The sequence below is a fragment of the Larus michahellis genome, chromosome 2, assembly GCF_964199755.1.
Source record: "Larus michahellis chromosome 2, bLarMic1.1, whole genome shotgun sequence".
NCBI classification, from domain to species: Eukaryota; Metazoa; Chordata; class Aves; order Charadriiformes; family Laridae; genus Larus; species Larus michahellis.
The window spans coordinates 133,313,512-133,330,086 of NC_133897.1; the positions used below are offsets into that span (position 1 = coordinate 133,313,512).

Genomic DNA, 16,575 nt, shown 5'->3' on the forward strand with positions numbered 1-16,575 from the left:
TCTTTGTGACACACCAGATCATTCGCAACAACAGGCAAAGATCTTTTTGCTTTATAAATTGCCATCAACGACTGCAAAACTTTTCAAGAGACCTAATATGGGGCACCAAAAAGAAATATGATAGATCATGTGCTCCCTATGAGCCCACAAAAGAAAAAAAAGTTTCCATAATAAAGCATAGGCCAAAATGGAGCACAGATAATTGGAGACAGCTAAGGAAGAACAGAAACAAGTTTAATTTAATGTGTCCATGCTAACATGGATAACAGGGCTCCTACTGCTTCTAATAGTCCAGATTAGAGTAGATAAATCTTTTACGAAAAAGCTGTAAATCATTAAGGACAAGTAAAGTTTTCTTCCTTTAACAGCGCAGTGTTCAGAAATAGAAGCTGGGGCCCCTCTTCTTGCTTTTTAAGGATGGAATTTTTTAATGCAAATCCTTTATGAAACTGTGTTTAAGATTCATTTAATATATTTCAACAGTGGCTACATTATTTCAGGTACATTATGAATGCAGCATAGCTGCTGGAAGGATGGTAATGACTATTAACACGTATCCTTTAAGATGTTTTCTAAAATTAAAAGATCTTTTTTCATTACCCTAGAAAAGTTTGGCTTATCTTGTTGCTAAGATTTACATCCAGACAAAATCACTTTTAATCTCAATTACATTAATTTGTTCTGTCACATTTTAAAATGCCTGCTAATAGAACTGATAGGTACAAATGGGCTCCCTTCAATAGACTGAACCATACTTACAACTTAATTAATTAGGCGTTATCGTTTCTTGTTCTTTTATTTCAGAGTCATGAAGCAGGGATCAGCACCTAGTCTTAAATCAGTATAATCCATAAATAGCAAAATAATTAAACACAGACACTATTGCTTTCTCTATTTTCTTAGTAAGCTTTATCAGTTCTCCTCTGAGGGGAACCTTTGACCTCTTAACCATGGACGACTAGGAGCTCGTTGGAAAGGATGCTGCATGTCGTGGTCGTGGCCGCTACCGTAGCCGACTCTGTAGCTTCCTTGCTCTTCCCCAGCCCCAAGGTCCTGACGCGGCGCAGGCTGGGAGTGAGGTGCCCCCAGTTTGGCAACTGTTGCATTGAGCTTGCTGAACAAACGTGGCTTTAACCAGGAAATGTTGAAGGTTAAGGTCTGACTCCAGTCAGGTCCCTCCTTGGCACAAAGGCTGGCAATGCAGGTCTGCCGCCAAGCCCGTGCACTGGATCAGAAGTGATAATCCAGAACCTTTTCCTCCAGTCTGCAACTTACTTACTCGCTTGCAGAAAGGAACATGGGTGCCTGCTCCTCACTTCACCCATTAGAGCACCAACACGGGAGACCTTTTAAATAATAGTTGTTATTTCCACAGGATTATGGGACTGCCTCGGCCTAAACATTTAAGGATAAGGGGTTTTGAGCTAAGTATCTAAATCCTAAGCCATTTGTAGATCTGGGCCAAAGTACTTATTAAAAAAAAAAATCAGCAACAAAAAACCCCAACAAAAGAAACCAAACCCCCACCTTTGGAAAGGGTTTAAACTGTTGAGATAAAGGATATATGCTCCTTGTCTGAGCTTCACAGAAAAAAAGAATGACAACGCCTGTGACCATCACAGAGCTCAGGGAAAGGAAGAGTATTCTTTACGCAGTAACTCACAACGACCCTGAGAAAGCCAATATCCTCCCTCAGTTATATTTAATAAAGGTTTTATGGACTGGCTTCTCTGCCTGTATCACTGATACAAAACCACATCAACAAAAAAGCTTACTGGGCATCTTTACATTTTACATTGCCAACTGCAAACACATAATTATATTTTGAACATTAAGTACAATGGCCTGACAAGCTCTATTATAACGTCCCGTTAAAATTGTCATCTCTAGTAGTTAGATGGTGACTCAACTTCCAAGCTTAATGGTAATCACAATAATCCTTGATATTGATCAGTGTAACACTCAATGATTTATTAGTAAGTTCGGTCACATTCCCTAAAATGATCTGATGATTTCTTACTGCAGCACTAAGAGAAAAAATAGTTATCAAAGAGACAACAGTGAATGGAATAAAACTGTCACAGGTACAGAAATGCTGGTCCCAGTGCTACAGCTAAAGCTACGCTGAAGGCAAGAGGGAGCGTAATTGGGGAAGAAGTGGAAAACAAAATGCAGGAAAATTATTAGAAAGGAGAGAAAAGAAAACAGCAAAGGCTGAAATACAAAGAAGATCCATTCTATGTAAAATATCACTTTTGACAGCTAGTGACAGAGAGTAATGGATTCGGAAAAGGGGGATATTAAGAAATAACTAAAGATATAAAAATAAACTCAAACATTCAAATATTTCCTCCTAAGCTAAGGAGGTAAAAGGTTTTGTAGAAAAGGGAGACAGGAAGAATTTTACGCTATGGGCACAAAATACCTTGATATTTTTCCACCCAACACCAAAACAAACAAACCAAGAAAAATCTAAATGAGGGTCCCTCTGAGTTTTCCGATCTATATTTAGAATTTACAACCTTGACATCTCTTCCTCCTCTTTTTTTTTTATTTCCAAGTGAATCAATTGTTGTATTTAAGCACACTTCCTCTTCAATGTTGAACATAGGCCCAGACCGAATTTGACATAGAATAACCTGTCTCTGGAAGACACCTCCCTCAGAAGGATCATGGGAACTGCAGGTTGTTCCAAGTCTTTCTAGGAAATTGTGCCTCAGAAGAAAAAGTACCAGTAAAAGGCTAGTTGTCTTCATGCTCACACAGTTTAAGATGACAAGGGACTGGTTGTCTAGCCGCATCCCAAAACGTTTCACCAAGTGACTCGTGCACCAAGTGAACATCCACTGAATTATGATACATATTTTGACAGACACACAAATCTGTTCAGGAGGGTTGACAGAACCTAACAATTTCTTCCTTAAGTTGCTTCTAATTTTAGTTAACTTTCCACTAAGAATTTGCACTTTATTTGGATTTGGCCACCGATTCCAGGTGTCAGGCCGTATCCTGCTTTTGCCTGTTAAAGAGCCCTCTGTGGCAGGCACACTGGGTAGTTCCATTTCGCTTTGTGTCGGTAAGCAAAGCAAGCTTTGCAGGGACATGCATTTCTGGTTCAAGATGAATACAGCCCCAGCCACAAGAGGTACCACACTGCTGCTTCTTCCAAAGGGGCACGTGGATACTAGTTCAGATAACACGGCAGTATCTGGAGCACCTCCAGTTATGGAGCATCTACTTTCAAAGTTTTCTACTTTAGTTTAACTGAAATTTATGTACTTTTCTGTCTCTGTCTTCTGACACCTGCTGCGATCTTGTGCAACCTAAAGAGTGGTCTGCTTTCAGAGGGAAGGGGAAAGTGTGTGTGTGCGCAGTACACACACGAGAGTACCCATTGTCTTGTAAAATACATATAGATGTGCCAACACACTTTAATGATGAAAGAAAACAGAAGGCATATATGTCTTGGCTCTCTAATCATCTGTCTGAGGACATTCACTACGAGCTCCACGGTGTACACAACAGAGCAAGTAACTGATCGTTTACCACGTCATCCTTCAGACTTGAGTCTACGTTTCTTTCCCCAGTTGCACACTGTGGGCTTTTATAAAAGAAACTGAAAGCTGAAGGGAGTAATTGCTTTTCATATCCTCAGTCATTTCACATTCAAGGACCCCTATTTCTAACTAACTGTGCAGTTGTCCGTATGTAGAATCTTTTACAGAAATAACAAAATGCATGATTTAAAACAGATGCAATTATCTTGGTTCTAGTTTGAACACAGAGGAGCCTTTGATCAATACCTCTTTAATGTGCTGTGAATCCACGGGTTTTCAGGATTCAAACATGTTATGAAAGACATTGCACCCTATTGTGAGTAAATATTATATTATCGCTTTTCAGGCTGCAGTCTTTAAAAAGAAAAGATAAAAGCCGTGTAACAAAAGCTAGGTTCCTTATAACAGATGATCTTATTTTAACTGAAGTATCATCACTACTCTCAGTAAATTAATTTGCTATTCCATAAATTAAGCTCCACAGAGACAGTCAAGGTAACATGAAGTCTCCTTCTTCATTTACTTGCTTTACATGCTGCTGAGATCAGTACATTGCATTCACTAACCTAAAGCACACCAGCAAGCCCTGGTGTTCCACAGTCAGCACCTTCTACACTGCACACCTTCCAGGAGTAAGACACTACAAACACAAACATTAAGACTTGAATCAGCAGCCCCCAGTTCTTCTTTAGCGCTTAAACTCAGTACTTCTTCTTTAGCACCTAAACTCAGTATTTCTTATTGACCAGATACCTCTGAAGACAGAGCAACTCGTGAGAAACACTAGACGCAAGACCTTTGCTCACACTGTGGAAGGCTGGATGTCAGGCTACATTTCTGTATTTTATTCTTTCCCAAAACTTAAAATGCTAAATGCCTTTATGATGTTTACAGTTCATAAGAGATTACATGATAAACTGCAAAAGAAAAACTGTAAAGTTTTGAAGTTTAAACTGCTCAGTGACAGTTTAAATGCAGCCTGAGAACAATACACTGTCTGCAAGGAGGTAGCCTTCAAAATCCTAAATTTCAGGAAGAGATGTCTCCATCTTTCTTATACAAGTCATTTTTACTACACTACCAGAAGTAAAAAATAGACAGACCATTCTATGATTGCTAAATATTGAAGTAACAAAACCAAAACTTTGATGAAAATATTCCTGCAAAGAACAAATAGGGAACACTTGAGACATATCCCCCAAAGCATGTTAAACACAGAAGAAGCAGCTCAATCCTTTATAGCATTCCCCAACATTGGTATTATAGACCTCTTAGATTGCAACCATCTTTGCAGCTACAGAACATAAAATAAACAAGCAGCTCCACGAATCTGAATGATTTTCTCTTTTGGTCATTTAGAAGTTATGAAAGGAAAGAAAAATAAAAGAAAAGTAAAATACAAGTAGGATGCAAAACAAACAAGCAAGTTTTCCTGCAACACCTGCCAATAATTACTATTTTTACCTGAAAAAGACCACTGTCTCAACAATCAGGAGTGAACATTTAGTTTCTCTTCAGCTTCAAGCCACAACTTGGAGTCAGAGCTTAGATTTCCGGTATAAAACTCCAAGCAAATTATCCCTGGAACTGAAGTCATCCATCATCGACAAAGTTGAAGTCCACAGACATGAGACATGTCTTGTTAAGTGACAGTTATCGCCCGACACCCTGCGATGCCCAACAGCGCCAAGACAGCTGCAGGCGTTACCCACAGCTCAGTCATTGCTGGCATGCCTGGACCCACGTTGGAGGGGCCCCACCAAGGACCCGTGGAGAGACAGATCCTCTCCTCCCTCACCAGAACAGCCATATCAAAAATACTGCTCAGGCTCAGTACGCAGCCACGCAAATGCTACTGCCAGGCCGAGAGGAGGGCAGGGATGGTGGAACCGGGGCTTTCAACAGCTGCCTCATTTCCCGCAGGTTAGTCTGCACATCAACATCTTTAGGACCACTCTATTATTGCTCTTAGTCAAAATAAAGAAAACTAAAATTGACCTAAATCTCCTAATCATATGATGAGTAAACAGTCTCATTAACTTTGGGGAACAAGGCTATATTTATTCTAGAACGGCAGATAGGACTTTAACCATGATTAGGAAGCAAAAAACAACAACAATTCACTAAATCTTGTTAAGTGCATAGATTTTAGACTGGTTTCACAATTTTGATTACCGGTTTGGTGATTATTTTTGTCTGTTTTCTTGAGGCAAGAGAATCACAGAATCAGAGACTGGTCTGGGTTGGAACGGAGCTTTAAAGATCACTTAGTCCAACCCCTGGACATGGGCAGGGACATCTTCCACTAGATCATGTTGCTCAAAGCCCCGTCCAACCTGACCTTGATCACTTCCAATCAACAGCTTCTCTGGGTAACCTGTTTCAGTGTCTCATCGCCCTCATAGCAAAAAATTTCTTCCTTATGTCCAATCCAAATCTACCCTCTTCCAGCTTAAAACCATTGCCCCTTGTCCTGTCACTACAGGCCTCAGTAAAAAGTCTCTCTCTGTCTTTCTCTTAAGTCCCCTTTAAGTATTGAAAGGCTGCAATAAGATGTCCCCAGAGCCTTCTCCTCTCCAGGCTGAACAATCCCAACTCTCTCAATAGTTTGAGCCCAGTGTGGACACAGCTGTATGTCATAAAGGTGTCTTTCAGCTACTCCTCTCATAATTCACATTAATTAAATTACAACACTGCTTCCACAGAAAACTATTAGTACAGCTAAAAAGACATAACTTATGTGTAGATAACGCCTAAGCCAACTAGTCTGCGTGATACACAACTCCAGCAAAATAAGCAAACCCAAGGAAATTTCCCACTTGATGGGTCTGCTGGCTAATGACTACTTTTCGTCAGAGCCAGAAGAGAAACTGATGGTCTGCATTACCTAAAACCAGTTTAAATTCATCAGCAAATCAGTAGATCTCTGGAGGCATGCAAGTAGTCAAGTCAATATAACTGGATATTTAGCCAAAAAGCCTTACAATGTACAGAGGAAGATCAAAGCCACTTTCAGTGCATCACTCTCAGCTGTAGGTAGAGGAGACAGCAAAGCAAATTCAGTAATAGATTTTTTTGTAAATGTTCTGCATAAATTGCTTGACTTCACAGCACAAATTCCTCTGACACTTAATTCAGTCTTAAAATCCTATCAGGCTGAAAGTACAGCACATATAAACAATAATAGCCATGCAGAACTCCTTTGAAAAAAAAAAAGATTCAAAAATTGGCATCAATTTTAAATCTCCTGCAATCTCAAAAATGATTAACATAAAAAATATAATTACAGCAAAACAGACCAACCGAAATATTTGCAAAACAAAAACCAAACAAAAATCAAGTCTGCATACGCTCTCTTGTCTTAATATTCTGATTTGGTAGGATATTTATGCACATAACTTCAAACCTTTAAGTAGTTCCACTGACTTAACAGGGATTACTCATTTGTTTAAAGTTAGGCAGTTGCTTAAATACCTCGTGAAATATGAATCTAAATTCAGATCTGATAAATTCAAAGTAGCAGCAGCCAAAGTAACTCCTCATTACAGCTTTAAGACCATGCTGTTTTCCTTTAGCAAGCAATTTTACTTGCATGCTGGTGCTGGAGGCAATAATAGACTATCTGCTGGAGTGACCCCATGATTATAAAGTAGTCCTGCTACAGGAAAGTGAAAACTGTTTTTGCTATCAAATGGGAAACCAGAAAAAGAAGATATATATGATTAACAACAAGCCTTCTGTTTTAATTCATACAGGTTCCATAGCTCTTGCGTGTCTCTCTTCTCTCAGCGCTGTTTAGCTTTCACGTGGTGATTCATTCCGTCCAAGGTTTGTCTTGTAAGGCTATTCTGAAAACAAGATCTGACAACTCAGAAGTGTACATTAACAACTAGACTGATAATCACCACCCTGATATCCCTTCCCTGTACTATTGTAAAGCTGATCTACAGAACACACAAAACCTCTTCAGAAATTGGCGACACATGAAAGCTGGACTCTGCAGGAAAATGGAACTGAGACATAAAATCACATTTGGGGATACTTCGGCACAGTAGGTTATATCTCACTGTATGTGAACCTAAGTAAGACAGGTGGATGCCATCCTAAAAAAAGGCTCCGGAAAACAGAAAGGCATGGAGAGTAGAGGGAGAAAAATAAGAGATACAGACCTGGAGTTTAATAAAAGGTACTCAGGGGACTTGAGAAAAACCCCCCACATCTTGTACTTGAAGTCAGGACACATTCTTCTGCACTCCTACTGAAGGGGTCAGAGGAGACTGCTTAGCTAGAGAAACTGCTGAAGAAGCTTACGGTGATCATCAGTGTTCTCTGTACCTACTGCATTGCCGATATCCAGAGAAGAGGGTAAAAGCACAACTAGATAATGAAGAAAAGGAGGTTTCAAAGCCTGAACTGGGAGATTTTCAAGCAGGGAAGTGTAACAAATAGTCTCTGCTTTAAAATGTGAGCTATTTACCTGCTGAGACTGAGGTTAGCATGATGGATAAAGAGCTTTAAACTAAGGACAAAGGTTTCATTTTTATATCCTGCCTAATACCTAGAAGGAAAAAAGAAATCAGCTAAAGGGGGAGAAAGCAGCCAAAAACAATAATGAGAAAGAAAAAAGCTAACATGATGAGAGGAGTCAGGCAGATGACAAGATTCAAGGAAAAGGAATACTATAGGTATGAAAAGAAATTAGATTGATATGAAACAGTTCAATTGATTATAAACTAGGGAAGAAGAGAATCCAGACTCCTTTTATTTGCTGTCAGAATTTTGTTGTCTTCAGATATGAGGAAATATTTTCAGCAGTATTTATACAACCAAAACGAATCTGTCTTAAGTGCTGAAGTTGTTTGTTAAAAATAAGGTAGGATCCTAAAATCAAACACTATTTTACCAAATGTATTTCTAAAGTACAACCAAATGGCTTTATAGCTTCTTGGCTGCCTAGCCTATAATGGAACATTTATCCCCAGTGGTCTTTACACTTGCCTAAACCAAGCTTTTTTAATTAAGCACGTGCAAATGGGAACTCACTGTGCTGGTACACATCTGTGTACATTACAAACACATCTGCAACATATATGACTGTTATTCTTTCAAAGTAACAACATAGACTGCAAGGAACAGGCAAGCTTACACTTTCAGTACCATGTAACACAACCATAAAACTACCATTTCATGTCACTTCTATACTATAAATAAAAAACTGAATTTTTTTTTTTCCCCAAGTGCTTGAAACACAAGTCTCAAATCCCCAGCAGAAATATGCACTTTAGATTTACATGAATACAACTTCTGTTTCATCTTCATGCTAACATCGCAATTTTTCATCTCCTCTGGACATCCACAAATCTCTATCCAGTCACTGTAAGATAATTTGGTAAAAGTCCTCAGTAGAAAATTAAGCTTTTGTAAAGAATCTTGTCTTCATTTTCCCAAGTACTAAAAACATTTCAAAACCCATTTAAAACTACACACAATGGTTACATCTTCCAAATATCTTTTAACTCTTCTAATGAATTCAGTTACACGCATATATTTATAACTTGCTTTCAAATTGTAGTAAACCAAATCTCTGACATACCACAACTAAAGAATCTTTGAAGTATATACTGTGAGAAACGATATAAAGATAACAGTTATAGTATTGCAAATATGTATTTGCATATAAAATAGATCAGGATAACATTGTACTAAATTACATAGTATTACTAGAGCAAAAAATCTATTACTTTTTTCAGCTACCAGCCCAGCAAGCTTGACAGGGGAAATGAATATCAATCTGTACTTCTTCCTTCCTCATTTTCATTCCTAGAACCTAGAATAAAGTCTCCTTGTCAAATCTCAGCAGCAGCTCTAAAACCTGTTGCTTTCAGTGGCTTTACAAGGTATTTATAACTGACTGCGCTTTTGTAAGTAATTAGACCTTAATGTGCAATTCTATTTATAGATGAAGAAGAAAATTTGTGAAGAATTTTTAGTATTTATTTCAAGACCCCCAAGTCCTTACTAAAACTTCTAAGTAATAAAACTGTAAAATAAGTTTTCACTAATTTAACCTAATCGGGTTTTGAAGAAACACAGAGTGGACCCACTGTGTAAAAACTGAGTTATCTCAATTTGCCCACATTCACGTAGAATCACACAGGAATTTCAGGACGTTCATTCAGTTTTCTCCCACAGGTATTTAGTGTAACACTCAAAACCAACAACACAACTGTAAGAAAATATGATTTTTAACCTGAGTCTCATGGCACTTCATGCAAGTATAGTATTATTTTCATTACTTTATTTTAGAAACAGATATTCTTAAGATAATGCAAGTGTTTGACCGTTGCAAAGGTGTTCTAACGCATCTCATCTGTGGAAAAGCAATCAGAAAGATTTGGAACAACCTAAAAGTTAATGCATTTAAATGATGAATATATATAAGCGTAGGATTCCCAATGCAAGGTGATAAACTACCTAAAAAGCCATGGGACAGCAACAGCAATAGCCTCTCTAGGTCTTCAATCTGTTTGCCCTGCTTAGGTCAGTTTTTTTGTGGCACTTGACAGAAGTATACGTGTACTGTGCTGTTTGTGCAGTTTGAATGTTTACTATATGTGAGCGCCATTTATTAATGAAATACCTGTTACAAAACAATGTTGTGTTTCAGAATATGCTGTCATTTGAATTTTTTCTTAAAAGGAAAAGCCTTTTAAATATCTTATGAAAACAAACAGATGTAGCTTTTACATAGAAATTGGTATAATATTTTTAAATTACTTTAAAGGAATAATTTCAGATATTCTGCTCTTTGTTTCTAGATCCTGAGATGCTATTAATGACCACCTTGAAGGTCTCAGTGTTTTGCAATGCCTCTTAGAGAGGCTTAAAGTCTAGTCCATACCAGATATTAGTTTTATGTAAAGTCTCAGTTATTGGACAGTCTGATTGTCCTCAGCTGAAGAACCTTGTGCAACAAAGCAACTTCGTAAAGAGTAATTCAGTATCTTCATTGCTCAAGGGTTGCAAACTACTTTTACTTGTCAAAATAAACAGTATTCGTAGCATTTTAGTCTGTCTTTAGAATTGTATTTTCAGTTGTTTTTGCAACAAAACTTCATGAGCTTAGAAAATGAGGTGCACATTTAGCTCTGGTACGATTCTGGCCCATGACAGCTTAAAAAATTTACGTGTAACCTAGTCCGATAAGTGTGAACATTTTATAACAATATAAAAACCTGGTTTTATGATATTGGTCCTGAACAACAAAACTCTGGATTTGCCAAAGTGGACATTAGTTAGAGACAGATTTTCAGACCAGATGTTCTAGAACCGCTGAGAGAAATACCAAGTGGACTAACAGACTTTTCTCTGTGCACCCACTTCCCAGGAAAACATAATTTTTTTGTCCTTTTTCCTTCTCAGGTAAGGATAAGAAGAATGGAAGGATCAGGATAAGAGAAAAGGAAGAAGAAAAGAAAATCAGGAGAAAAAAAAATAATCTCAAAAGCCAGCAAGGTGCAAAATGATGATGGACACTGTGCCAGGTTATGAGGTATACTTCTAATATGGGGCATAGCAACTTCACTAGAATATAAATTTTAAAAATTATGGCAACCTAATATCAATAAAATGACAACAAGCTGAGAAACAGGAACACGCCCAAAGATTAATCAATTAGAACCACTTTGGAGGCAGTTGACACAATCTGACACTTCCCACTTTCCATTTAGCTTTGAATAGGCTCATGTCTGAAACTGCAGATCTACTTATTTACTTGTTTTAGGAATAAATCTGTATCTAAATTATGCAACACGTAATCTCCACTTTTGTAACTTCACACATACAGTATGGAAAAGGAAGCATTATTTTCCTGCAGAAATCACAGAATACTGAAAAAGTGCAAGATGTTAATTAAAGTGTTTGAAAAACCAAAGGAATCATTGTAAAAATAGTTTATAAAGAGATTGCAGTCTTCTACGTTGAAAGAAAAACGATACGCACCTACTTTAAGAATTTGAATCTGCCCCAAACACCTGCAGTGCTATTCACACCTGCCCACATAGACCTGTGCCACAAAACCCACTTTCAAAAATGTAAAGTTTCTAAAATATTTGGGGTTTCTTTCCTTTAAATAGGAAATATATCAGAAGAAAAGAAATACAAAACTAATCTTCTAGACAAAGAACAGGAAGAAAACTGTCACGTTCTCTGGTTTACATTTATAACAGGACCCTATCTAGAGATTAGAATAGTTGCAAATCCATTGTAGTTGAGGATATGATGTCATCATTTAAGGGACGCAGATAATTTAGTCCACAATATCTATTCATACCAACAAAAGAAAGCAAAAGGGGGGATGCAGAATACTTTCATACCCCACTCTCCTGAATTATTCCTATTTTACATGGATCCATCATCCATGTAAGAGTATATAAGCAGTCTTTTTATTTCCCCCCAAAGCCATCTGCTACTGTAACTTCCGCAAAAGCACAACTGATTTCAATTCCATTAGATGCACACATCGGACCGACTTTCCCTCTCACTAGGCAATTTCTTAAATTTTCTGTGAAGCTTATTTTTAAAAATACTGAACATGATACTTAACACACTCCATCTACATGACATTACAGCATTTTTCGTTACTGATTAAAAAAACCTGGTAATTTGCTAAAGAAAAGCTGAAGAGACTTTGCTAAAAATAAAGTAATAACACAGAAAATATTCAAAGTCAATTAATTACTCTTCTTACCTTGTTCTTTTATCTGACGAATTTGCTTCACAGTTTCTTTCAAGATTGCACATTTGTCAGGTTTAAAGTTAAAGTTGTCAATATCATTAAAATTTGCAAAAATCAGCTCTGCAAGTTCTTCTATGTATTTATTCTCTTGCTCACGATTGCGTTTCTCAGTGCTTCTTTTAGGGCTGAAAGAGGAGTTTATAAAAATGTTGTATTTAATGTAAGCTTGTTTGCCTTCTGGTCAGCTCAAAGATGATTTCAAATGGTTTGAGAGCAGTTTAACAAAACAAGGGAGAACTGCCCTCACTCACTACAAAAAAAAATAATTTCCAAGTTTCTCAAGCAGAAAGGTTTCCTCTGAAACAAGCAAAGGAGCATTTAAAAAGACATTACTTATTTTTTCCCAGTAGTCATGTTTTTGTTTCAAAAGAGGTCTGGGATATGAAGTTCAAAATAGAGGATTAACTGGTGGGGGGTGAGATTTGAACATTTACAAGTATCCTTCCTCATCACGTCAAGAATCCAGGGAGTATGAAATAATGACAGTGTATAAAAAAATAAAACAGCTTAGACAGTTAAACCAAACAATCCATACTCCCTACCTCCTTGTGAAATTACAAAAGACAGCTGTAAGAAAAAATGCTGAATGAGTGGTTATGCTTTAAAAATTATTTGTGTTGGTAAGGCAAATACTACAAGACTGCAAAATATTCTTCAAGTCTCTCATTATGATGTACAAGAGAGGTGGTAAAAAAAATCTTAAGATTGACAGACGAATGACTGAAGACTCTCTGCAGTGATTAGCCAAAAAATATTTTTACATAGCTCCTGTATTGTCACCCGAATTGTGTATTTTGGCACTAGACTGGATTTAAAACAAACAAGAAAATAATAAGAAATGACAACACCTCCCCACTCCCCATCCCCAAACCCACAACACCACAGAATTACTGAATCAGAGTAGTTTGGTACTGACTTCTCTTCGCAAGAATAGCAACTCTGTCATTTTCTAATGAATATGAAACATATGTGCACAGGTAACATTTTTTCTAAGTCTTTCTCTTTCAACATCTTCAGACATAAATGGTCTAACCTGGGTCCAAGCTGATCGGGATCCTTGCGCTTTCTTGACTCTGCCCTGGATGGGTCAGAGGTGTTTTCTCCCATCCCACTCATCTTGAACACATATCAGCAACTAAAAGGAAGAAAGTGCAAGAAAGGGTTATGGTGGAAAAGTCACGAATTCTTTGTTCACATTCCTAAGTTTATTGTTCCATGCTCAACTCAGTTTGTACTTGGCAAATCTATCATTTGAAATAGAGTTTGTTTGAAAGGTACCAATAAAAATACTATGTTTATGACCCCACAAAACACTACACAAAACTCCTTCAGAAGAAAATTTGTGGTGGGCAAGTAAAATGTTACCATCTCTTTGATTGTTACCAGTTATGTAAGAACAGATAAGTACGTTTTGTGCCAGGGTTGCTGAATTTTCATGGCAATTTTGCAAGGTTGAATGAGGAAAGACAAAGGAAAAGCCATAGTGCCACACAACAAGACAAACACAACAGAATTGAAATACGTGAAATGAAACGTGTATCGAAGCTACATGAAAAGGCAGCACATGCATCTTTGGTTAAAATTCAGAAGACAATGCTTGCACAAGTACACATACAATATCGTAGAAACAGAACATCTGTCAACACTAGAGATCACTGAGGAACTGATAAATATTTTGTACATATAATCTACCTCATAAGGAAAATAACTTGTCACGCTGTCGTGTTAAAACAACACCAGCTTATTATAATGTGTGCAATAAAGGGCCCGTGGAAATCCTGCTCTGCTCCTGGCTGGCTGTTGTCTTGTGCACCACAAGGAGCACACGAAACTTGCCTGCCCCTGATTACATACCCCTCAATAAGTACCGATATTCTAGAGGCAGAAAACACTATTAGAAAGGGCATAGGGAGATGAGGGACATGATCAAAAAAAACTCATGCAATACAAGGCAGTCCTAGCTCACCATCTGCCTAGCTGCTGCCGGTTTTGTAAGGATCATGGCACAGAGACGCTGCCAGACCTTTCAGAGAGCTCCTGTATTGTTTGGGATTAACAGAAAAATAAACACAAGGGCCATGAAAGAGGTGAGTATCTCCAGGAGGTGATTAATACCATGCTAAAATAAGAGCTGGAGCCCGTAATTCCATGATCACTTCACACCAGCATAAAACGGAAATCAGGTATCAAAACAAGGGGGTCCACCACCTCTTCCAAGACCTTCATTTCTGCCCCACCAGTTCCCTTCCCTCTGCTGGCCCAGTCAGCCATGCGTTGAACTCACTGAGGGAACTGCTGGGGGTTAAAACTGCGATCCCCTTCTCTTTTTCTTTTTGACACTGTAAAAAATCTAGCGGGCAGAGCTTGTGGTGGCAACAGATGTTCACACTGTAAATCTTACTTTTCCCAATGAACTGGCTGAATGAAGATACGGGCAGAAACAGCCTGGCGAGTGAGATCTAGGCAGTTCTGCAGGGATGCTGAGAAAGGCTATGTACTGAAACATGCGCAAACAAATGAAGACTTGGAGCCTTCTCAGATTCAGAACTGAACACCATCTAACATTTTTCTGAAAATATTTTCTTTTTACCCAGTTTGCGGAGAAAGTGGAGTCATTTCCTTTTTTGAGATACTGGTAAATTTTCATGAAACACACTAGATCATCCCTGAAACATATAGCTCCCAGTTGGTCTTTGACATGCATAGTATCAGATCCTATTTGAAAAATACCTGGATTATCTTTTTATCAATTGTCTACACACGTATATGTTTATCTACATGTATGTACATACTGCCAACGTTTTGAGAACAACCCACTTCAAGAAAAGCAAGGCGGCCCTGGTTCTGCAGCAAAGCAGAGCTGAGCTCTCAAAGGGAAGATGTACCATCACAAATGCCATCATTCTGTACTTGCCGGGGAACTCCCAGTGACCCCAGTCAGGACATTCACAGTGCCACACCAATGCTGACCTTACTGCAGAGCGTGAAACACCTACCACAGCCTCCAGCGTGGCCTACGACACCGGCTGTTCTTAACAATTACGTATCTTCACTGATTTCTAGTCCCAGCAGCCACTCACGTCCTAATTTATCTGAATACAAAAGTAGAAATATACTTTTGTCTAACTGGCTAGGAGCTAAACACCTTCTTGAAAATACACAATTTCACAAGTATGCAACAGTAGAGCTCCAAGGAAGGAGCAATACATTATTAAAAAAACTGTGATGATAATTAAAGAGAAGTTGTGAGGAGACAGTAGCTCCTGGCCTCTGCCAGTGCAAAGCTGGATTTGTCCTTGGGGCTCTGTTCCAATGACTGAATTTTTCACTGACCGGGGTGAGAAAAAAATCATCAGCATGATGAAAGCTGTGCATTCCCGAGATCATCTGATCTCTGAGCCAGACTCAGATGGTGACCTAAAGCTCAGAAGAAAAATCAGGCTGGGGAATCCCGTAGTTTCTTACGTTTCCCAAGTAATACCTGATTGGTTAACTATTTTTCTTGAGAAAAGCAAGCAGAACTAATGAAAACCTGACAAGCATTTAATAGTCATCCTCTCCCCCGAGAGTAGTAAGAATTAAAGTCAGGGGTAAGCATTCTGGGGGAACACCCCCCTCCACTCTCCCTTCCTCCCCAAGAAAGTAAATAGGAACCGTTATTGACAGTCTTCCCATGTACTCTGTCAGGCTTACTCCAAAGGGAAGTTTATTTTTGCAGGAACCAAAGTTTCACTGGTGGCTCCACCAATGCATAGCTCAATTCTTCTTGCATTCACACTGATGCTGTTCTGTGGGAATTCCGCTAGGTCTACAATATCAGCCTTTGGAGATCACATTAAAACTAACCTCCCATCTGAACTTCATCCTTCTGTATTTAAGGGAACAAAAGTAGTACCATTATTATCAAACTAGCACCTTCTGCTCCCCATATTAAACATAGTAATTGGGTATAAACAAACTATTTACTTATTATTAGTATTATTTTATTTTATTTGCACTTACAGGTCATTACCACTTTTTCTCAGCAGCATTATCAGTTTGTTCTTAGAATGAGTTACCCGTTTCGTTTTGCCCATCATAAAAGTTTTCTGGAAATCTACCACCTACTACCATGTTTGCTTTCTGCTCTCCCTATGTCTTAATTAAAAATCACATTGTACACCTCCAAGATCTGTATAGGCTCTGCAGCTCCTGTGCTGTAGGTGCCAGTGCTCCAGAGCA

The 16,575-nt window shown here is 38.3% G+C and overlaps 1 protein-coding gene across 3 annotated transcripts in view; it reads right to left on the reverse strand.

The window, feature by feature from the left end:
• The window catches only part of NCOA2 (nuclear receptor coactivator 2), a 194,462-nt gene that overhangs the window by 64,213 nt on the left and 113,674 nt on the right, over nucleotides 1-16,575 (reverse strand). For all 3 annotated transcript variants that reach the window (XM_074577248.1, XM_074577247.1, XM_074577249.1), the window contains 2 exons: nucleotides 13,388-13,489; nucleotides 12,307-12,479 (listed from right to left, as the gene is read on the reverse strand). In XM_074577248.1, coding sequence (XP_074433349.1) covers nucleotides 12,307-12,479; nucleotides 13,388-13,470 — 256 coding nt within the window. In that variant the 5' untranslated portion in view covers nucleotides 13,471-13,489. The remainder of the gene's footprint in view (nucleotides 1-12,306; nucleotides 12,480-13,387; nucleotides 13,490-16,575) is intronic.